The 24,897-nt window shown below is 35.1% G+C and overlaps 4 protein-coding genes across 8 annotated transcripts; all 4 read right to left on the bottom strand.

Moving 5' to 3' along the window:
- Positions 1–1,387: 1,387 nt before the first annotated feature.
- LOC128171212 (twitchin-like) lies at positions 1,388–10,761 on the bottom strand. Its single transcript, XM_052836960.1, has 3 exons — positions 10,528–10,761; positions 10,140–10,442; positions 1,388–1,655 (listed from the first exon to the last, which is right to left on the bottom strand). Exons 1-3 carry the CDS (start codon positions 10,658–10,660, stop codon positions 1,456–1,458), a joined length of 636 nt encoding a protein of 211 aa, XP_052692920.1. The 5' UTR covers positions 10,661–10,761; the 3' UTR covers positions 1,388–1,455.
- On the bottom strand, positions 2,043–9,351 carry LOC128171209 (integrase/recombinase xerD homolog). Of its 4 annotated transcripts, none has more exons than XM_052836957.1 (3): positions 8,174–9,351; positions 7,030–7,415; positions 2,043–4,869 (listed from the first exon to the last, which is right to left on the bottom strand). In XM_052836957.1, the coding sequence occupies exons 2-3, from the start codon at positions 7,406–7,408 to the stop codon at positions 3,899–3,901; spliced, it is 1,350 nt and encodes a 449-aa protein (XP_052692917.1). In that variant the 5' UTR covers positions 7,409–7,415; positions 8,174–9,351; the 3' UTR covers positions 2,043–3,898. The 4 variants fall into 4 exon arrangements, with proteins under 4 accessions (XP_052692917.1, XP_052692916.1, XP_052692912.1 ...); XM_052836956.1 differs by having other exon boundaries at positions 8,190–9,351; XM_052836952.1 differs by having other exon boundaries at positions 2,043–7,415.
- A 3,205-nt stretch (positions 10,762–13,966) lies between the features above and the next one.
- LOC128171211 (uncharacterized) lies at positions 13,967–24,211 on the bottom strand. Of its 2 annotated transcripts, XR_008242039.1 has the most exons (5): positions 24,047–24,211; positions 21,917–22,080; positions 21,134–21,276; positions 19,668–19,784; positions 13,967–13,991 (listed from the first exon to the last, which is right to left on the bottom strand). XR_008242039.1 is itself a non-coding variant. In XM_052836959.1 (3 exons), exons 1-3 carry the CDS (start codon positions 22,047–22,049, stop codon positions 20,750–20,752), a joined length of 318 nt encoding a protein of 105 aa, XP_052692919.1. In that variant the 5' UTR covers positions 22,050–22,275; the 3' UTR covers positions 20,111–20,749. The 2 variants fall into 2 exon arrangements, 1 of the variants encoding a protein (XP_052692919.1); XM_052836959.1 differs by lacking the exons at positions 13,967–13,991; positions 19,668–19,784; positions 24,047–24,211 and adding an exon at positions 20,111–20,791 and having other exon boundaries at positions 21,917–22,275.
- LOC128171210 (uncharacterized) lies at positions 15,217–18,925 on the bottom strand. Its single transcript, XM_052836958.1, has 2 exons — positions 18,689–18,925; positions 15,217–17,109 (listed from the first exon to the last, which is right to left on the bottom strand). The coding sequence occupies exon 2, from the start codon at positions 17,099–17,101 to the stop codon at positions 16,325–16,327; it is 777 nt and encodes a 258-aa protein (XP_052692918.1). The 5' UTR covers positions 17,102–17,109; positions 18,689–18,925; the 3' UTR covers positions 15,217–16,324.
- Positions 24,212–24,897: the final 686 nt, after the last annotated feature.

Raw genomic sequence — 24,897 nt, 5'->3', positions numbered from 1 at the left:
CCAGTGATCTTGTACTTGCACAAATGACCTTGGGTCAAGATCACAACACACCCTCAGGTTGTAAGCAACCTTTGTGTGAAGTGGGGAATTGTAATGTTCCTCCATTAGAAAGATATGGTCCTAAATGATTGCACAGACAGACGGACAGACAAGGTGATTCCTATATCCCCAAAACTTTATTATACCTAAAAATTATTATAAATAAATGCATTTCTTTACTAGTTTTAAAAAGAATGACCTAAAAAGAAATCAAAACGAAAATCACACTAAATGGCAAAATACAACTTTAATAACATTTACTTTATCAACAAGAGCTAATTGAACACTAAGCATAGCAAATTCATTCTTAATATAAAATAGATAACATTGACTGAATTCATTTACCGTAATTAACAATAGCTTAGCCAACTACGCTCTTGCTGTAGATCTTTATCATTCCAAATTCACCTTCATTTTAACTTCATGTACATGCAAAACAGAGCATGAAATGGTTAAATCCTTAAGGATATTGTACATATATGTAGTAAATATTTCATATGGAAAGATCATTAAATACATGTATATAACAGCTAAGATCTGGCATTATTTTCATCATTTTTTTAGCATTCATGTCACTAGGCAGTCCAACATGATATACATGAGACACCAAGTCTGTCACTATAAAAAGGCTTTTATCAGGTTTATGTGTATCATGAAGGCTAACAGCAGAGCTTACAGCTTTATTTTACTTGTCATAAAAATTTCTTCATAAGACAACCACTATTACAATGAATATTCAAAATCATTATAAAGATACTAAAAATTACTTTTAAAGCAAAAGCTCCTCTGTCTCTCTCTCTAGAAAACTAACAAGTAAATCAATGCACATATACTACATTTCTGATCTGTCTCTAGTTCTGAATATTATAAAATTTCTTTTCATTATAGAAACAAGTCAATTTACACTAAGAACTTCATACATTTCATTTTTGAATCCTACTGTTTAAGTAGCTTCAAGTTTGTACTTCTAACAAAGTCTTTGACTTGTTTCCAGGTTCAATTTTTCAAACTCTCTTCTTTTTGAAGAGCCAGGTCACAGTCTTTTTTTGGCAGGGTCCTTAGATTTAAAAACTGGCCCATTTGCCTCTTAACTGCTGCTTTCTCAGCTGCTGTTCATTAGGTTTTCTTTTTCCACTTATTCTTTTCAAAGCTGGAAGTAACACAACAAATTACAACTTACAAGTTCAACTGCCTTAATCAAATAACATATTGACATAAAACCCAGCTTCAAAAATACATAAACATGCATTACTCTCTGCATGGCTATTTTGTATGGCAGAAGCTTATACTTTAGTTTTTTTGTTTACTTTCTGTTTTAATTCAGACAAATACCTCTGTACCTTTTAAGTTCTTTGCTTGGGGGATCTTCTTTATCTCCAGTTCCAAACACCATTTCTAGACAATCTTAAAACAAAATCATAAGAAACAGTAGCTGGTGATGTCTGGGGTCACTTTGGTGACTGCAGACCAGGATCCATTATTAAGGTCCCTCATTTCAATATAGTAAGCTGTTAGAGGAGATCTGCCATCATTCTTGCTGGGTTTCCAGGCTAACACCAAAGAGGTTTTCTGAATGTCTGAGAGTATGACTGGACCAACTGGTGGCGACGGTTTTTCTGAAAATGCACATAAAATACACTTTTTATATGCATTTGAAAAGAAATCTCAACAACAGAAAAAAATCAAAGTACTCAAAATACATGATGTGTATTGAAAACGTTTTCATGAAATGGCATTGTTACAGACTAAATAAACCCAGTGCTTTTGATGGCAGACTAGGGTTGGATACCGTTAAGGATGAATGATCACGATACCATACCGGTATTTTTGAAATGATAGGTATTTTTAACGATACGGTACTAGACCTCAATAAATGAGAATGATAATTATTTTTTTTTTATCTTTCAGTGTTATAATTTATAAAGATAGTATTTATGTTCCTTTGTTATTAAGAGACAAGACGACTGCGCTAGATTTTTTGATGAAAATAGAAACACATAACATAGTTGAAGATGAAAATAGGCCATTTATTCAAATAAATGACGAATATCTAAAAAACAGTAAATATTGAGGGGGTCAGACGGGACTAGAAAAACACCGCTGATACATTTTCAAAATATTTGGCAACATATAATATAGCATCTGACCCCCTACATAAAAAACATAGAAAAGTATGGCCCTGATAGGCCAATCATCAAAAAAGGGTGGGATATACAAAATATAAAAAACGCAAACATAATTAAAGTTAAATTAAAACATAAGGTGGAAGAAAGGGGTGGATGGAGGGTTTTTGTCGAAAATAATTCTAAGCCTATTTGAGCGTGGCTTCTCCTCTAATTTACAAACAAACAACAAAGTCACGTGATATGAGAAGCCACGCTGATTGGTCGAATCCTAACAAATTCTCAGAATCGATTTAAAAATAGAACATTGACCCAGAGACAAACAAATACGCGACCTATGGGGCTGCTCTGATTGGTTAAAATTTTTGCATAACACAGGACAGTTAAATTTAGCAAATAAGACCAAGACTTAGCACCTGCTATTACGTAACACTTGTCGTCCAAACATATCCAATGAACAAACAAAAACAATAAACCTATAATAAGATTTACATGTAGATAAAAAGACATACATAAATAAATTCACACGTCACATAAAGGGTATTATCATTTGGAAATAATAATAACTATTTTATGTTCCTTTGTTATTAAGAGACAAGACGACTGCACTAGATTTTTTGATGAAAATAGAAACACATAACATAGTTGAAGATGAAAATAGGCCATTTATTCAAATAAATGACGAATATCTAAAAAACAGTAAATATTGAGGGGGTCAGACGGGACTAGAAAAACACCGCTGATACATTTTCAAAATATTTGGCAACATATAATATAGCATCTGACCCCCTACATAAAAAACATAGAAAAGTATGGCCCTGATAGGCCAATCATCAAAAAAGGGTGGGATATACAAAATATAAAAAACGCCACAATCCAATTGCAAATTGGATCCCCCCACCCAAAGGAGTTTTGGCTAATAATAACGTTAAGAAATAAAAGTTGTTTGTTAAAACGAAATAAAGTAGGAACATATATACAAAATTTACAGACCCAGGAGTAGGGTTATACAAAACAAAATATTAGACATATAGGGTATATCTTGTAATTAAAAGTAGTAAGAAAGTACATATAACTTGAAAGCAGAATATTTCTGTACCAACAAGTAGTCTTTGTTCTTTGGTTTACAATAATTTATACTACTACAGGGAAGTTCATGTAACATAAGACATAAACATATTCAAAGGATTAGCAACATCAAAAGTATATTTCATCAGGACACACAGTTCTAATAAATGGCACAGTATCATGTTGACAGAAAAACGATACAAAGGATGTAAAATACATTGTCATGTCACATCAATCTCACATTTTGCAGTTTTTGCTAAACGTGATGGCTAGCAAAGCCACATCGCTAACAATGTCCAATTATATACCGTACATAGTATAAACATTTATCATCACGACACAGTGTTCTGATGAATTGACACTGTATCATGGTGACAGAAAAATTATAAAAAGCATGTGAAGTACATTGTCAAGACTAAAAGCAATATCATATTGTACAGTACATAAACGTGGCGGCCAGCAAAGCAACATCAGTAACAAAATGATGGGGGAAAATGTGTCAGCAGAAAACTTCTGTACTGACTTGATGATGATAATGAACCTAACAGGGACAGCAGAAAACTTCTGTACTGACTTGATAATAATAATAATGAACCTACAAGGGACAGCAGAAAACTTCTGTACTGTAGATTATAAGAATACACTGCAATTGAGGTTTAATAAAATGATCAGAGTTTAAATGACTGTATCCGAATGTAGTGTTTAAAAGCATCAGAATTCCACCGACCTAATTTTTGAATGACTTGGTCTGAGAAACCTAGAGAAGCTGCATGTGTTGCTGCCCCAATTCTGAAACTATGGCCCTTAAAATGTTCCGTGCTAAGACCAATAAATTGAATGGCGGATCTAAGATGGGAGGTAATCATAGAGTATGTGATTGGTAGGCCATCCAAAGTTTGAAATAACGGGCCTGATGTGTGTTGAAACAATTGCAGGTAATTGTGTAGTGCTTTTACTGGGCAATAAGCAGAATCTGGACCTGCTTGGATTGAAATAATAAGTGGGGATTTATGTTTATTTGTTTTGTAGTCCCTCATAATGATTTGTACTTCACTTAATGAACTTTGATTGAATGTGACATCTGACCTCTGCAATACTTGATGCTTGGATTTTAGAGATTTAACTGTAATTTCTCCTAATCTGAGGAATGCATGGAAAGCTAAGAGAAAAACTGCACGGAGCAGAAGCCTGGTGGGGTACTGTGAAACAGTGTGTTCTAAAGCGGAAAGTAATTTTTGAAGGATCGGGGCAGTTATGGGCAATCTGGTATCCTTTCTCTGGCCAATGGCCTGACAACCTTTTAAAATTTTTTTTGTCACAAAGGCTTGTGTTGGGTCAGGTAAATTGAAAATTTTGTGTACATAACTGATGGCTGATATATGTGAGAAAATGGTGCTGGGAGAATAGTTATCAATAAATAATTGGCCAATAAAGTTACATACATCAACTACTGAAATTGGAAGTGAAAGTTGAGGTTTCCAACCCAATAAAAGATTCCAACTTCTGCGATATGCCATTGCAGAAGAGGTGGACAAAGCAGATGCTAAGAGCTTTTTGCTAATTGGTGTCAAATGACTAAAAGTCTGTGCGGTACTTTGGTCTGTGTGAGGTTGAGGTGTGGAGCTACCTGGAAAGCTTCCTGAAATTTAAAACGTGACAAGTGATCTGCCAATGTATTAGATTTTCCTGCGATATGTTTTGCCCTAAACAGAATGTTGTGTGAGAGTGCTTGAAGTACTAACCGACGAATAAGTTTCATGAGAGCTTTATCTTTACAAGTTTGTTTATTTATGGCATGTACAATGGCCATATTGTCTGTCATAAATAGAATTTTCTTATTTTCCAAAACTGTGCCCCAAAGTTCCAAAGCTACAACAATAGGAAACAACTCTTTGATTGCTATCTGACATTTTGCTAAATTTGGTACTTTTTCCCAACTTAACGCAAACCATTGTGAACCTAAAACTGCTGCAAAGCCTAGAGAACCTGATGCATCAGTGAACAATAGTTCCTTGTCCGAGGATGACCAAATTTCTGGTAAAAGAACAGATTTTCCATTGTAGTTCTCCAGAAAATGAGACCACATATCTAAATCTGCCCTTGCCTCACAATTCAGGTGAATGTGATGATGAGGCTGTGAAATGCCACAGGTCAAGTCTATGAGGCGACGTAAAAAGGTTCGACCAGGAACAACTACTAAACATGCAAAGTTTAAAAGGCCTATCAAAAATTGCAGTTCTTTTAAGGTCATCGTTCGTTTTCGTTTAGCCAATCGCAAACACTCGCGCATTTTAATTAGCTTAAGATCAGGCAAACGGCAGATTAAAGCCACAGAATCAATTTCAATTCCATAAATGGTCAAAACCGTAGTAGGTGAAACTGTTTTTTCCGCTTTTATAGGTATGCCTGATTTCTCACAGATCAATAAAAATGTATCTAAATCAGACTGACATTTCAAAGAATCTTTTGGCCCAATAAAAAAGAAATCATCCAGCATGTGAGACATTCCTGCTGTTGCAAACTTTTCACACATAGCCCACTGTAAACCACAACTCAGAAATTCAAAAATCTGACATGAACTACTAGCCCCCATAGGAAGACATTTATCATAGTAAAAACTATTTTCCCAAGAAAAACCCAAGAGTTTGTAGTCATCAGGATGTATTGGAATGATACGAAAGGCATCTTGAATGTCTGTTTTTGCCATTAATGCACCTTGACCAAACTTTCTAAGAAGAGCAGTTATATCATCTATTGAATCATATGTGACTTTAGAATTCTCTTCTGGTATCATTGAGTTTACTGAATTACTCTTTGGAAAAGACAAATCATGAATGACACGGAATTTTCCCGGTTCTGATTTTGGAACAACACCTAATGGCGAGGAAACAAATTGAGTAAATGGAGGGAAGGGAAAGGGGCCAGCTATTCTGCCTAATTCTCTACCTTGAGCTATAAAATCTTGTATGACTGAAGGATGTTCAACTGCGCTTTTATGATTACGGGAAACTTTTGAACTTGGGAGATCTGTACATCCTAAATGAAAACCATATGAAAAACCCTCTTGTAACACCCTAAGTTTCTCTTCGTCATAACCTTGAAGAACTTCAAGCAAATTTTTTACCTTGATTGGTGTTGGGAGGTTTTGTTTGAGTACTGAAATTGAGCTGCTTAGATGATTCAAAGCATTTTGATTTTGGGTGGTTTCCCCTACATTGCATGCAAGCATGTCGAAAGGAACAGGGATTTCTAGTGCAGCGTTCTCCCCTGTTGTATTGAAAACAGAATCTACTCCGAAAGGGCTGACTTGAATTTTGTGTAAATTTAGGGGAGAATGTTCTAGTATTTGTTGCAGCTTTTAAACGCAATTCTTGGATTGTGTTCTGCCATGGAACATTCAGGGACTCTTTAAGTTTTCGAAACTGTTCGTCATATGACCTAAAAGCATTATCACCATGAAGCTGGTGAATTTCTCTAATTGTGTGCCCATATTTAAGTAAATGGGGGGCCTCTGTTGGGTATTTCTCAATGTAAACGGCTGCGAATATGAAAAAAGCATCAGTCCATTGAGTAATGGAAATTGGGGTTTTAAACTTAGGACCCTGATGTAAGTTAATGACACCCGAAGAAATTGAAACACTTAATGGTTCTTCTCTAGTACTCAAAAGAGTGCGGAAATCAATAAATTCATTATTCCATACTTTTGATTTGATTTTGATTGACACAGATGAAGATAAAGGAATACCATCAGAAATGATGGCAGCCGGATTTGACAATTCAATTGGCCTTGCTGGCTCACCTGTGAATACACTGTCAAGAAGGGCGTTTAATCCTGCAGCAGACACATTGGCCGTCTGATCCTCTGGTTGGACAGATGAAGGGCCTAAGATGGCTGAAGTTTGATTACCGGTATTGGCCGTAGCGGTTGACTCTCCATTCGCAGTGTTCATTGGTCGACCAGTCGATGGGACTTCCTGCTGCACTGAGTTTTCTACCTCATTCACTGGGGTGGAGTGTTTAATAATAGCCAGGGCCAACTTATCATAGTCAATAGCTGAAGGTTGGGGTTGTACGGCTGTTACAGTCTGTATGTCCGTGCTTTCTCTGGTAGGATTGGCCAACCTCCGTCTTTTGTTTGCTGGGGGGCCAAGGGACTTCTGTCCTCTCTTTGGTGGCATGATTAATCTGAATATAGAGTCGAAAATTAAAATATTTGATATATATTTAAATTTACAGACCAAGAGAAATTCTTTGAAACATATTGAGACGTTCCACAGACAGTTCAGGACATATCTGAATTGGGCTGTATGTCAATCAATATGCAGTACACAAATTAAGTATCCCAGATATAATTGATTGTAAATTTAATGCAAGTCAATATAAACAATCTGCGCTGAGATCAAAGTGTGGTTTTGTGATAACCAGAGGAGAAACACTCTGCTAAGTATTGTACATAAGGTGCAGGGTTCTTAGTATATTTGTTTCATTGCAAATACCCCATACTTAAGTTGCATGAAAACTTAGACTCTGATGCCGTACAAAATAACAATTTACAAAGATATGCAAAGCCATGTAATATGTGAACACTGGAGATGCGTTTGGTCCCGCAAAAAACAATTGTAATAATGCGTATGGTCCCGCACAAACAAAAATTACACCATGATGCGTATGGTCCCGCAACATGTAAACATAGTTATGTAATTGTTGCATATGGTCCTGCAACATTATATACACTGCGTATGGTCCCGCAACATGATGCCAATGTATAAGATCAATTGTAATGAGTAAAGTCCCTCAATACAAAGAAAATTGTTACCCAATGGCTACTATATAGCTTTCATTCCGACAGTAAACATGAAAGTGTTATTAAAGAGGTATTTCATAATATAACATTACCCTGATTTAATGCAATGAAAGAACAGTTTAGAATATAAACATATTACATAAGACAATACTGGCCTATAAGTGCCTGTGTTGTAGTATGGCAGAACGAACACTCCGCCAAAAACGGTGCATGGGAGAGGAGGTCACAACATGGAGCGTTGAAGTTGAGCAGCGAAGGTGCACCCCGTCACGGCACAAAAATGACAAATCTTGCCAGAATCCACGATGCTGCCAGAAGTAAACCCCATCTAGTGATGACGTCTGGGTTTTTAACTTGACATTGATGGCCACAATCCTGTTGTTAAAATCCGACGATGAAGCCCAAGGTTGACGCCGCAGTAATTGTCCGATGATCACTGTCCTTATCCCAATACCAGAACGAATGAACGACGCAAGAGCAACAATGTCACGTACGATAGTGTCCACATTAAATGACAAAACGTCGTTCTCGCCAATTTGTAAAAAACAAATATCCGGTGTCACCTCAAAAGTCAATAAATCCCTAGAATGTGCCAAACTTGCTATCCTCAAACCACCACGGGCCCTGATAATCACATCGTACTGTTCACGATATAAACGTAAGTTCATCAGGTCAGGATGAGAAGTCAAATATCGTCCCAAACGAGAAATAAAAGAATGTCCAAGTAAACAAATCCCGAGGCGATTCGGAGCGGGATCGGCCATGTTGTGACGAGTCACTCTCCCACGGTTTTAACTGTACCGATATGAATCAAAACACAAAGTATAACTCACTGATAAAGGGGAAGAAATCCTTCCTAAAACTGTCTTTAGAAATGAGTCCTACTTGTAGGTGGTTACATTATCGGTATGTCAACTTTTTGTCGAAAATAATTCTAAGCCTATTTGAGCGTGGCTTCTCCTCTAATTTACAAACAAACAACAAAGTCACGTGATATGAGAAGCCACGCTGATTGGTCGAATCCTAACAAATTCTCAGAATCGATTTAAAAATAGAACATTGACCCAGAGACAAACAAATACGCGACCTATGGGGCTGCTCTGATTGGTTAAAATTTTTGCATAACACAGGACAGTTAAATTTAGCAAATAAGACCAAGACTTAGCACCTGCTATTACGTAACACTTGTCGTCCAAACATATCCAATGAACAAACAAAAACAATAAACCTATAATAAGATTTACATGTAGATAAAAAGACATACATAAATAAATTCACACGTCACATAAAGGGTATTATCATTTGGAAATAATAATAACTATTATAATATATTTACAATAACATATGAGTTTACAAACTATGTTTATGCTCCGATCTTTTAATAAAAGATTAACAGACAAATAAATTGAATCTGATTCTCAAATGTTTAGTAAAGTTCCTTGTGTTTTCCCCTTTTCCCAGGCAAAATAACTGGCAATTGTTGCAAACACCACCATCTGATTTCCTACTGAAATGAGACTAAACAGCCGAGCGCGTTTACCCGGTTGTCAGCCATTGTTTGGTCGCACTAATTGACGAAACATCAGAAAATAGAACGGAATTTTAAAAAAAAAACTTTTGCGCTATTTTGTCTTTTTAATTTACATTTATTGTCAGAATAAAATTAAAAACTATCATTGTAAATGTATATTAGTTTTTTTTAAAATTTATGTATTGACTTATTATAGTATTGGCAGTTGAATCAAGGATCGTACTAAGAATGAGAAAGCTCATATTTCGTTAATTAGCCTATCCTTTTAATGCGCGGAGAATTCGATTTTAGCGAGTCTGTAATCGTTTTTTAAAATCATTTTAATTGTATAAAAAGGTTTCAAAGATACAGAAATACCGTTATTAGTACCGGTATTAAATGAAACGGTATTTTACCGGTATTTTTAAAGCAAGTATTCGGTACGGTATTGGTACCGTGTACCGGTATCCAACCCTATGGCAGACCTAATCAAAGATCATGTAAATACAAAAATTTGGTTAGCCTTATTCATACACCAAGCTTTGTAAATACAGTGTATGAAGTGCTTAAACAATGAGTTTTAGCTCAAGTTTACCTGGAGGTCTCTTTGGAACAACAGACGTGTCCAGTTCACAGGTTTCTCCTTGTCCGTTCTGGTTCAGGGCAGTTATAGAAAAGAAATACTCTTGGTCTTCATCAAGTTTGGGGACCTTGTAAGACGTCTCAATGGCCTTTAGAGTGGCCACCTCCTCCCAGTCACCATCAGAGCCTCTCTTCTGCTTCACCACATACCCTGTCACCTTGAAGCCTCCATCTGAAGACAGTGATTTCCAATCCAGTGTCACAAAATCGGGACCAAGTTTAGACACTTTGACTTGTCTTGGTGAAGTTAGAACATCTAAAGAGAAACAAAGATATTTAACCAGTAATCATACATTATCTTACACACTTAAGCATACATTTCAACATATGTAAGCTCTTACCTATCTTCCTCTTAAGTCTCACAGGTTCTTTGGTCTCTAGTGGTGAGACTTGTCCCTCCTCATTAACAGCAGACACCCTGAACAGATAGTCAATGAGGTCTTTGGGAGAGTATTTGGTGGTGTTGTCATCCATCTTAGCCACTTTGCTCCATCTTGCTCTGGTGCTAGGTCTGGACTCAATAACATAGCCTGTGACTGGAGAACCGTTATCTTTTGTTGTTGGCTTCCATTCAAGTCAGCAGATGAAGCAGTGAGATTGGACACACTGAATGGTCCCTTAGGGGCAGATGGTTTGTCTAAAACAACAAGAAATCTGTGAGTCAATACACTGTACTCACTAGTTATACCCCACCCTGATGTGAATATACAAAATAAACACAGTCATAATGTAACAGAAAGTGGACATTAGATGTGCTCAAAAATGAATCCCATTAAATGGAATGCCTACCACTATAAACAAAGAGTACATGTGTTAAAATCTCTTGCATCTGCGATGAGCAATTTCTGAGAAAACTGTAATGAAAATTTATTTTAAATTCAAGTCTAAGAAACATTTGTCATTTCATAGGAAAGTGACATCTAATTTGTACAAAAACGACTCCCACCATATGTCATATGCCTATACAATGAGTGTGTTAAAATCTCAAGCAACTGTATAAATAATAGTTGCCAATTTAAGAAGAATGTGACAGAAATTTGTTACCAACATACAGATGTAGTAGAATGTATCATAAAATACAATACTATACAGAACAATATCATGATACAATATCATATCATAAAATATCAAAAAAATTGATACAATATTATATTGTATCATATAACTTTTTACAATATAACATATGATATTATATTGTATCATATTAAACAATAGTGTTTCATATCATACAATACTTAATCATAGGAATCATGTTATATCATTTAACAACAACCTCATCTTTCTATCAAGCAGGTTTAATTGAGGTAGATTTCTTTAACATCGTTGATAATTGAGATCAGGCTCTGCATCTGAAGCAACCTCTGCGTTTCATTTATAATATAGTTAAATCAACTATGCAAGCTATCATCTAGCTATTACACATGTGACCTGTTCCAAAAAACTAAACCTCATCCAGCATCCGTAACATATGGCTCAGATTCAGCATTCAAGCCTGTCAGGTGCATCAGTATCATAAGACGCATCACCCATGCAAGTTTGGTGAAGTTAGGACCAGTAATAACCAAGATATCATCATCAGAGGGCACCAGCAATTAAAACTTTAACCTCCTCCAGCATCCGCAACCTAAGGCTCAGATTCAGCATTCATGCCTATCATGTGCATCTGTATTATAAGACGCCATTCATTCAAGTTTGGTGAAGTTAGGACCTGTAATAACTAAGATATATTTTTTAGATCAAGCTCTGCATCTGAAGCTTCCTCTGCGATTCTTTCATATTACAGTTTAATCAACTATATAAGTTTGAAATAGTACTATTATCTATGTAACATGTGACCTGTTAAAAAAAACTTAACCTTATCCAGCATCCGAAACCTATAGCTCAGACTCAGCATTGTTCAAGCCTGTCAGGTGCATCAGTATCATAAAACACACCATCCATGGAAGTCTGGTGAAGTTAGGACAAGTAATAACTAAGATGTCATCATCAGAGGGCACTTGTTTCAAGAACTTTAACCAGCTTTTAAAACCTTAACCTCCTCCAGCATCCGAAACCTATGGCTCAGATTCAGAATTCAAGCCATTCAGGTGCATCAGTATAATAAGACGCACCATCCACACAAGTTTGATGAAGTTATGACTAGGCGTAGCTAAGACATAACATTAGAGGGTACCTGCTCAAAAAACTTTAACCAGCTCTAAAAACCTTAACCTCCTCAAGCATCCAAAACCTATGGCTCAGATTCAGCATTCAAGCCTGTCAGGTGCATCAGTATCATAAGACGCACCAACCATACAAGTTTGGTGAAGTAAGGACCAGTAGTAACTAAGAAATTATCTTCAGAGGGCACCTGCAACAAAAACTTTAACCAGCTCTTAAAACCTTAACCACTTCCAGCATCCGAAACCTATAGCTCAGATTCAGCATTCAAGCCTGTCTGGTGCATCAGTATCATAAGACACACCATCCATGCAAGTTTGGTGAAGTACTGACCAGCAGTAACTTAGATATTGCTATCAAAGGGCACCTGCAACAAAAACTTTAACCTGCTCCAAAAACCTTAACTTCTCCAGCATCCGAAACCTATAGCTCAGATTCAGCACTCAAGCCTGTCTGGTGCATCAGCATCATAAGACACACCAACCATACAAGTTTGGTGAAGTAAGGACCAGTAGTAACTAAGAAATTATCTTCAGAGGGCACCTGCAACAAAAACTTTAACCAGCTCTTAAAACCTTAACCACTTCCAGCATCCGAAACCTATAGCTCAGATTCAGCATTCAAGCCTGTCTGGTGCATCAGTATCATAAGACACACCATCCATGCAAGTTTGGTGAAGTACTGACCAGCAGTAACTTAGCTATTGCTATCAAAGGGCACCTGCAACAAAAACTTTAACCTGCTCCAAAAACCTTAACTTCTCCAGCATCCGAAACCTATAGCTCAGATTCAGCACTCAAGCCTGTCTGGTGCATCAGCATCATAAGACACACCATCCATGCAAGTTTGGTGAAGTTAGGACCAGGAGTAAATTATATATTGCTATCAAAGGGCACCTGCAACAAAAACTTTTACCTGCTCCAAAAACCTTAACCTCCTTCAGCATCTGTAATTTAGGACCCAGATTCAGCATCCGAGTCTTTCAGGTCCATAAGTAGGTCAATATGCATCATCCATGCAAGTTTAGTCAAGATAGGACAAGTAATAGCTTAGATACAGGACCTGCAACAAAAACTTTAACCAGGTCCGGACGCTGACGCCGGGGGTATAGCATAAGCTCCCCTTGACTTCGTCTCGGTGAGGTAATAAAAAGGAATGTTGTCAGTAATAAAGACCACTGTAATATTACAATTTAAGCTAGACTTACTAGGTTTTGTTTTCTCCTAAATAAATTTATTTGCATTCAATGAATAATACAAAATCTGACTATTTATTTTTAAAGAATATGCCGGCCACCAGCTTCCTTGTGATGGAGGATTTACCTATAAGTTATCAAAATCCAACTTTTAAAAGCAAATTTTCACTGTACCTTAGAATTCCATGGATAAGACTTGAGTCCATAGTCATATAATACTGTGGTTTCATTAATATTCGAGGGTATCAATTTTCGTGGATAAAGTAAAAATCACAGTTTCAAGGATACGTAAATTCGTGGCCAATGACCATATCAATACAAAATATTAGTAGAAATTGCAGTTCAATGAATATTTAATTTCAAGGATAAACTTAACAACGAAATCAACGAAAATTGGTATTCAACGAATATTGATGAAACCACAGTAGCTCTTCTCCCTCATGTATATCTCTGTTGTGAATAATAGTAAAATTTGATAGTCAACTAAAGTTTTGTAACCAATTACTTTAATTTATTTAAACAAGTACATTTCATTATACACTTGTTGACAGGGTATAACATGTATAAGGACAATAGGGGTGAAATATCATGATACATATGCATTACAATTCACGACAAAATTAATTTTGATATTCGGTTCATTCTAGATCAATTTCGATTTAATTCAATTCAAAATTAGTGAACATATTTCTGTATAAGACATTCATTATGATTGGTTACTGTTTGTCAAATAATTAATACAATCAAATTTCATGCAAAATAATGCCCCTTTAGAATGGACATCAATGTTACTACACATACTATAATTTACCGATAAAAAAATTGAGTTGATATATTGTTAACATTTTAATTGTTACCACATTGGACCAGTTTGAAATGATATCAAAATACCATAACATGGAAGACATATAGCATCTTCGCTAGCCAAATGTCGGATTCATTATTCTCATCTCCCCCTGGGCAGATTTAGCCAACTTCAACATAACTTGCTTATTAATAATGACTTTTCAGGGCATCCAATCAAATTGTTCATTTTATTCAGCTTTATGTAATATTGTTGATATGTCTAGGATTGATAGAAAAATATAAAACTTGGTTGTGTGTATGTACTGCCATTTATTTTTGCTAATAAGAAAAATTAGGCAATAAGGGGAGGTCTTCAAACAGTCATAATATCCATTACCAGACATTGAATGTAAGTTATAAAAGGTGAGCAAATGACCTCCCCCATATTAAACAAAGATGTATACATTATAACATGTACCAAATATACATGCAACAAAAATATTGTTGAACAAAAACAGCATTTCATACATCAACAGCAACAAACATGTGTAATACATTGCAAAATAAATCCACAACTACACTGGTGATGAAGGGGAAGGAGGGTGGGTTGACTGCTGTTGACAGCTGACAGTTAAAGTGACGTAGTCAAAACATCGCGCGACTAAATGCCGCACTCTGATTGGCTAATGTAGACAAAAAGGAAGATCAGCTAAATACTCAAAAGTACTCAAAAATTAGAATTACAATTATATTATGACTAGACTACTATTTTTGGTACCAGCATAAAAATAACATATCACAATTTACACAAATGCTATTATTTACAATAATGCTGTATTATGTAATATTGTTGATATGTCTAGGATTGATAGAAAAATATAAAACTTGGTTGTGTGTATGTACTGCCATTTATTTTTGCTAATAAGAAAAATTAGGCAATAAGGGGAGGTCTTCAAACAGTCATAATATCCATTACCAGACATTGAATGTAAGTTATAAAAGGTGAGCAAATGACCTCCCCCATATTAAACAAAGATGTATACATTATAACATGTACCAAATATACATGCAACAAAAATATTGTTGAACAAAAACAGCCACCAAAAGCAAACAGCAGGTTTGCACAAAAAGACCCCACACAAAGTGGACTAGCCAGATCATGGTAGTCAACAAAATGAAATATGGCAGTACATACAACACATATGGCAATGACTAACCCCTGCCTTATATAGAGATATAGATATTAATATATCATGAAGGCACAGATTAACCAAACCAGTTTTAATACCACTAGGAACATCTTATTTTTAATTACCTTGCAAGTATAAACACATCAGTTGACTTCTGCCCTGTGTTAAAATAACAGCCGCTATATAATATACATGTTAAAAGTTTGTTATACTATCAAACATGTTTTAAAGACAGATATACATGTAATCAAACATTTTCAGATGAACCAGTAGGCACATATGTTACTCAAATGACAAAATCAAACAACAGAAACAATGGTTAAAAAAAAAAAAACTATACAGCATATAAACACATCAGTTTACATCTGACCTGTGTTATGTTATGTGTAACCACATCATGCACATAGTATAGATAAATGTTATACATGAATCACACTTTGAATAATGTCCAATATAAGACAAATGATAGGGAATTGTGATGAGAACTGAATTTTGACATACAACAAATCTATGCATTGAATTAAAAACACAAACAATGCATATCAGATACAATTATAATACACAGCAGTTAACTTCTGAACTGTGAAAATCTTACAAGAAAAATATATATACATAGCATTTGCTATACATATTCAAAATGTAAAGCTTGACAAACGTGTGTATCTGCAAATAGCATCAGATTTTCATCTTCCCATTTATTGAATGCAGTTTTCAGAATAACCCAAATGTGCTGCATGAGTGTCTGCCCCTATCCTGAAGCTGTGACCCTTGTATAGAGCAGGGTTCAAACCAACAAAATCAATAATACTAGTAAGATTTTTCACTGCAAATGTTGGACATGGCAATACATTTACCTCTTAATTCTTCAATAGGTTTTTGCCAATCTACAGCCAAAGACTCCCTAAACTTTCTGAAAGATTCGTCATATGATCTCCAAGCAACATCCCCATGCAGTCTTTGCATTTCTCTAATAAAGCTCATGTATTTTAATAAATGGGGAGTTTCTGATGGGTGTTTCTGAATTCTAATGTTAATAAAGATAAGAAAGGCATCAGTCCACTGACTGATGAACATGGGGGTTTTTGATTTTAAACTTTGCTGCACATTAATGACCCCTGGAGTAATGCACAACGTAAGAGGTTCTTCATCTTGGTGCGACAATAATACTTTTAAATCAAAAAATTCATTCGACCAAATTTTTGCCTTTATCTTTTGTGGTATTGTCGCACCAAGAGGAATACCTTCTGTTACAGAGATAAGATTATCAGAATTGAAGAAACCTTTGTTTGTGCCTACTGGCTCACCTGTGTTTTCTAAAAGTTGAGATACAACTGACAATATAGGGTTATCTTGCATAGACGAAGAAGCAGTCGTTGGTGCAGGTAACTCATTGACGGTGTTTGCATATGTAGCAGATGCAGCATTTTCTAGGGGTACCACTGTACTGCTTGATGCATCAGAGTTGGGTTTTTGCAATTTAACAATTTCTTGCGCAAGTCTTTGGTAATCGATTGGTTCAGCCTGAGGTTTATGTTTTGCTCTAGTACCTTCACTTGTCTCCACAGGATGTTTGCGTTTTGGCATGGTAACGCCTACAAAATATTTCAAAACTGTTAAAATCAATTTTCTAAATGTACCCAATATACAATCAATGCAACTTTTTGAGTGTACAAATTTTCACTCAAATCATGCAGATATAGGTGCACACGAGCTAATTATTATTTGATTAATTGCAATTTTTGACACACAAACATTAAATAGGAAAATAAAATTATAGGACTTGCGCCAAAACAGTGTATATCTTTAGATTCACATGTAAACTTACATACATGTAACAATACAAATAAAGCATGTGTGCATGAATCTGCATGAGCATATAAAAATGGAATCTCTGCATGTGCATTAGTAATAGTCCACATGACCATGAGTGAGAAACAGAAAAAATAGTCCACACGACTCTGCATGCTGACCAGAAAAATAGTGCACATGACTCTGCACGTGAACCAGAAAAAATATTGCACACGACTGTGCATGGGAATCAAAATTAGTACACACGACTCTGCACGTGAATCAAAATTAGTCCACACGACTCTGCATGTGAATCAAAATTAGTACACACGACTCTGCATGTGAATCAAAATTAGTACACACGACTCTGCATGTGAATCAAAATTAGTACACACGACTCTGCATGTGAATCAAAATTAGTACACACGACTCTGCATGTGAATCAAAATTAGTACACACGACTCTGCATGTGAATCAAAATTAGTACACACGACTCTGCATGTGAATCAAAATTAGAACACACGACTCTGCATGTGAACCAGAAATATACTGTAGTACACATGACTCTGCATGAGAACCAGACAAAAAGTACACACGACTCTGCATGTGAACCAGAAAAATAGTACACATAACTCTGCATGTGCATCAGAAAAGGGGTACACACGTCTCTGCATGTGAACCGTAAAATAGTACACATGACCCTGCATGTGAACAGGAAAAAAAAAAAATACATATGAACATTTTTTATACACCTACCAGCTATATAATTGTGAATTTAATGCATATGCCTGTGAATATATTGAACACTATGAATGCAATTTAGCTCAAAGAATAATAAAAATATGTCAGACTGCTTATCTTGAATGTTGAAGGACAGCTATTCTAATGTTGTGAAGGTATTTCTCCATGTGGCGAGAACCAGATTCAATGTTGACCCCCATCTCTCCCCAGGTAGGTCAGGTCCGCCCAGAAACCACGATGAGACCAAAAATGAATCCCATGAAGCTTTTCAGTCTCTGACTTGAGCTGGCTGTTCACAGTCATGACAATGATGACATCATTGAAGGATGTCCGAGAGGCCCATGGTTGACGTCTAAGTAGTTGCCCTATAATAACTGTAAGGATACCAACCCCCTCATTGAGGTATTCCGCATATGACAAAATGTCAGTAGTCACTTTTCGTGGATCTGCATGGCACAAGTCATTTTCACGGATGAAACACACAGTGTGAGGTTTGAGGAAATTCAGAAATTCCGTAGATCGTGAGAGTCGTTCGAACGGCGAATGAACGAATGACCGATTATACGTGTACAAACATCTATCGCCATTGTCTGGACGGAGCCTGCCTCGGGGAAATTAAATAACCACTAGAGATAGTATTACCTCCAACAAAAACTTGACTGCGGTGTTTACAAAATTGTTGACAGCTGACAGTTAAAGTGACGTAGTCAAAACATCGCGCGACTAAATGCCGCACTCTGATTGGCTAATGTAGACAAAAAGGAAGATCAGCTAAATACTCAAAAGTACTCAAAAATTAGAATTACAATTATATTATGACTAGACTACTATTTTTGGTACCAGCATAAAAATAACATATCACAATTTACACAAATGCTATTATTTACAATAATGCTGTATATTCACAGTAACGGCGGCGCAATGTGATACTTGCTTTTATTGCACGAATCCAGAAAAATTAGTTTGAGGAAGATATATACATTTGGCAGTTTTTACCATGTATCTCAAGTTATCTATTACTTCCTGCACCTACAGGATGAGCTGAAGAGAAATTTATTTTCGGTATTTGTTGTGACATACTTTAAAGTGATGCTGTATTGCTGTTGCCATTATAAACACAACTGTGTTTTTTCAAGAACAATATATAACTCAGAAGAACCGCTATATGGCATTATATGAATTACACTAAATCTGCCAAGGGGGAGATGAGAATTTTAAACCAGATGGTTAACATTTAAGATATTCTTAAAATGAAGAAATTAAATCTCAATAAAACATTATTTTGCTATAAAACAACGAAATTTCAACCCCACAAAAATTTGTGCTTCAACAATATACAGAGCCTGTTTCCATATATGTTTACTCAATATGTTTACCAAGTTGAGAAATACCACAGTTATAAGAAATCTTTTCAGTGAAACTTATATAATGTACATGACAGAATAATATTGATAATGTATTGAAAAAATATTTTTTTGTTTTCATTTTCTCCTCCTATGGGACTTAAAACTTTTGGGTTCATAAACTTAAAAATAAAAAAAATGTTGGCCTAATCATGATAATTAATTCAGTACCAGTAAGCCTAGTACACGGTAAACAGGCAAAATTATTTTGTAAATACCTGGTTCCAAAAAGACATAGCACTTCCCCTATTAATTTCATTTTGCAGTTGATCTCTTTCTTGCTCCCATGGTTCACAAGCCTTCCCAATCTACCATCTTCTTCTGATGCATCAACACTATAAATGATCGAGTTAAATTAATTGCTTCCATTAATAAAAGATTCATACCAAAATATATGTTTATAATATACTACAATAACTCATTTTCTTTAGTAAAAAGTTGGATAGAGCCTTTGTTTAAATCAAAGAAATAAAGATAACATAGGCTTGTGTAAACTATTATAGATTAATTTTTTTTAAGACATGTTAAAAATTTAAAAATATATACATCTATCAGAAATGCATGTTAGGCCTTACAGTACTTAAGTACTGTAAGGCCTAACATGCATTTCATATAGATGACAATGTTTTTGTATTTTTTCTTTCTCTGTCACACAAAGAAGCAAGTGCATGCAAATAATTCCTGGTTATTGTATTATATATAAACATAGTACTGCACAACACAACACTCTCATTATTATAATATTATGCAGACTGTTGTATACTAGTAGTTGTGATGTTTCTTCATGTATGTGATGAGGAGTAAATTTTAGTGTATTAGTTGTAATTATTATAGTGATTTTAGAATGCGTTATGAAGCAAATTAACGTCTAGAGTGGTCAAGTTTTATGAGTTAGCTTTTGATAATCGGAGCCTTGCATGGGTGCTATAGTTTGCAGAATGTGCTGCCATTTTTAATTTCAAGCGTTTTTCAACGTTGATGTAATAAACAGACTTGTCCAAACGTTTCTCTGACTAAATTTTTAAAAAATAGATGATCTGAAAAAAAAAAAAAAAAATTTAACACCCTCACTGAAAAATGGCAAAAAAAAAGTTTTGAGATGGCAGTATTTTTCAGGGTTGGTTGGGAAAGCGGAAACAAACCTATTTTTTCTTTAGGCCCTTTAAGATTTTTATAGAGTTAGAGTGATGTAGAAATGGAATTAGTTTATCAATATATAGATTAATTGAAGCTAATGATCTGAGATAGTCATCAATTGGAGCCAGAGTAGTATAACAGAGAGGGGATTTTTATTTAGGATTCAAACAGTGCACAGGAATAAAGTATGTAATTTGACTTCCCTCTGGGATGATGTAAAAAAAGTTGTAAATAGATTCATTTGTCTTTGCGAGATTCAGTGATGGAAAAATATGTTTTAAATTAATTACCATAAGAGAAATGACAGCTATCTCTGTGACAACATTATTTAGTCCATACAAATAATTAGTACAAGCTAGGTGTTCACTTTTCTAAAATCTTTGAATGTTGAATTTTCCAACTGCTGGAACCCTTGACTACCACCATAAAACCAGCCAAATATGTTTAGCTATACTTGATTAAGCCATGGCCTGGCATTAAACCAATATCCATATATTTAGGTACGTAAGAAAACAAAAAAGTATTTCATGAGAATCTAGACACTTACCACAAATCTCTGTAAACAAAATCTGTAGCCAGATGAGAACCCTTCTTCCAAGTTCTCACCTTCCTTCTTTGTTATAACCTTTCCTGTATACACTAACAAAAAGTCGCCTGCATTTCTGCGGACAGTTGTTCTGACTCCTCTGCCTATAATACATAATATAAGCGTACAGGAAGCTACATGGAAATTATAAAGAAATTGTTGATTTCAATTTACATGTTATTGTCATATGTACATGTATATACTATTAGATGAATTGCACTGATATCATGTCAAAGAATTTGTACAAAAGAAAATTTTTGTATTTTTGCAGAACAGTAGCTCCACGTGAAATTCAGGTTGACAGACCGTAGAGCTACAGTTCCACCCATGCAAAAATTGTATATTTATTGCACACAAAAAAGTTCCACATGGTTTTGGACTATTTAAACTAATTTAGGAACATCTTCTGTGAAAATTTTAATACCGAAAATGTTCTTCCACAATGATGAATCCACAGTAGTCACTAGTCAACTGAATTTTTTATTCAATATTACATGTACTTCCTTGGAAAATGAAGTTCCTTGGTTTTAAATTTAATGTATATATATTTGTGCAGCTATCAGCGGGCCATATAGCAGAATTTATTGATAATATGGAGTAATACCTGTTGATAACCATGAAGCATGCAAAAGTAATAGGATTCATGAAATATTTAACTCACAATAGAGGAATAATACCAACTAGATTGGTCTCCAAACAAAATTCAGAAGTTTAATTTAGGGCAATTCAAAAATTTTTCCTTACCTTTGTTCTCAAATAAACTTATATTAAATCCTGGTGGATCAATATTCTTTTCACTCCATTTCCTTGACTCTTCAATGGGATTAACTCTTTTTCGATCTTTTCTTGACATGGTTTTCAATATGCTAAAGCACATCCATTTTTTTGTTTGTTTACTGTTTTCCACACTGCAAAGATTGAGAGATTATAGTAAATCCCGGTAGTTTATAAAACAGTTTTCTCTGTGTATAATCACAAATTTTAAACTGATGATCATAAAAGTAAACAGAAAAAAACCCTTATCATTCTGTCGAATAACAAGAAACTGTTAGATAACTTTTATAGATGAGTCTAAATAGTAGTTATGGGTGGGGGAACATAATAATGTTTATACCATTTGACTGTCCTTAAAGGCCGCGCACATTTTTACCGGGTGGTAAATCTCAGGTGAGGGTGGGGCTTAATTTCTAGAGGTGTAGAAGCCTCCGGGGCTTGCAGTCTACCAGCGGTCGTGAACGCTGCTAATCATTAAACACAAGAAGCGAATATTAATACACAGGAAACAAGCATTCTGAGAGTATTGCATAAGCAATACACGTCCCCTACCGGTTTGTGGAAATTGTGAAAACAATGCACTGTTATGCAGAATATCGAACCCGAACATCAAAAAATATGTCAACCAGACGCTACAAAAGTGTAATCTTGATCTGTATTAGTTTGACATTTTGAAGCTGTTCAGCAAATTTCATATTATTCCTCAAACACATAAAGAAAAAAAGTATGGAAAACTGTAGTGGGACAGACAGACAGATGGACGGACTGTCGGACGCAGAGGAAAGCTATAGTCCCCTGCGGTGAAAACCTGTAGGGGACTATAATAAATATTAATAATTAATCAGTCAGAATTGGTCTTAGTTTGAATATGTTGTTGTTCTAATGATATGAAGCAATTTGTTATGGAAATGTTACGCATTGTCCGAATTACACGTGTGTAAAGTACAATTTAAAAAAATCATTAAATTAATTCTGCTCTAAAAATGTAACTCAGTACATTGTGTTTAGCACTTGACATTCATGTTTAGGAAGTCAATTTTAATAAATATAATTGTATAAGAATTCAAACCACTATTAATTAGAAATGTGGAATGTAAATTCAACCTTTTTATGATGACAGTATTATTGGAGTTCGTTTTCCATTTTGTGACGTTTTCGTGCGCCAAAAAGTTCTAGTTGAGTGTATTTCCAGTAAATACAGCTTTAGTAGCTCATAAGATTGTTTAAATATTTTTTTCTTTTTTTTTTTTTTACATGTTTTGGAACTGCTTATGCATCTTCGTGAAATTTAGTAGGTCACATACAAATATAAATTGCATATTTTCAATTACTGACTTTTATTTTCTATAAAACAATGTTAATATTGGTAATGTTAAAAGTTCAATTTTAATTCCCCTTTTTTATACGTGACGGAAGATATCAAAGATAACGTTGTTAATTGCTAGCAAACAGAAATCAGCGGACCTGGCCAGATCAAGCTCGGACGATCACGTCCATCGAAATGGGTGCTATCGTTCAAACTTGATTGACAAGCGGCATCATTTTGAAGTTTGTACAGGTAAAAAAGGGGGCGTTTGTAAAATGTTCGGCCTTTAAACTTTAACAATGTAAAGAACAAATAGACGCTGCGATTTCATTGGGTGTTTTATTTTTATTGATGGTGTAATGTGTCTCATGAGCTCAACTTTTGTCAAGGGTTTATGCAAGAAATAACAATAAGCCTCATTATTATGAAAATGGGTTTCTTCTTTAGCTAAAAATTAATTTTTTTCAAACATTATTTTTTAATTTACACCAAAATTGTGTATAACAAATCCTGACGGTTAGAGCATCACAACATTCAATGTTTCAATGTGTCCAGTGGGAGCTTCGTCAAAAGCAGAAGAGAGAGAGAGAGAGAGAGAGAGAGAGAGAGAGAGAGAGAGAGAGAGAGAGAGAGAGAGAGAGAGAGTTTAAAAACGACGAAGGATTGGGTACATCCTCTCAACGTCAACGAGTGGACTTCATGCAGGACCCATGACAGGTACCCCTACCGAATCGATCGTTTCGGCAAAAATAGATTAAACCTCCCTTCACACAGGCAAACATAAGGATAAATACCTTCCAACGGCTCTAGCTGCAAAAGGTATTGTAAGGTGTTTCGTACCTAGTGTTTACTAGTTGGAAAGATGACATGCAGTCAACTTTCGCCATTTTGATGATCCTTAACGCATGCGCAAAAAGGTACCGGGTTCGTTCGCCCCACCTACCTGTTCGCCCAAGTCCATTCGCCATAAAGGAACGTAGCATCGGGGGGGGGGGGGTGCAAATCAACAAAATAGGCATTGTAACGATTAGTAAATCACGTCTTTCTTTTTTTTTTGCTTGTCAATGTTGAAATAATTACGTCTTAAACATTTTAAAAAAAAAGAATACTGTGATTTCAATTAAAGTCAGTTAAAGAAAATAAAGAAGTTTTCATTTTTCTATCTTTTTCATCCAACATTTATCATCGATGTTATGTTTTTAATTCCGTTAACAATGTTTACAATTGTTCAATAAAACTACATTTTCTTTAAATAACTGACTTTAACTGAAATCAAAGTATTCTTTTTTTTAAATGTTTAAGACATAATTATTTTAACAGTGGAAAATGTTAATTAATGGTTAATAATTTAAACTGAAAATTATGGAAAGCTTTTTTCTATATGTTCGCTTTGTTTTGAAAACAATTTAATCCAATGAGGATACGAGCAGCGGCTTTTTTGATTCAGAATAAAAGTTTTTATAGCCCTTATCTTATCAAAAGAATCTTATTCATTATTAATAATTAATCTTCTAAGTTGGCTTTGCAGCTACACGGAGATTAATCTGGACACTATAATATGTGTTGAATCCACTGAATGCGGGTTTTTATCTTATATAATTTGAAACTTTATTTACAAAAAATCGCTTTAAAATTATATTTTAAT

Source organism: Crassostrea angulata, chromosome 2 (genome assembly GCF_025612915.1).
Source record: "Crassostrea angulata isolate pt1a10 chromosome 2, ASM2561291v2, whole genome shotgun sequence".
NCBI lineage: Eukaryota > Metazoa > Mollusca > Bivalvia > Ostreida > Ostreidae > Magallana > Magallana angulata.
This window is presented reverse-complemented; position numbering and strand designations above follow the sequence as displayed.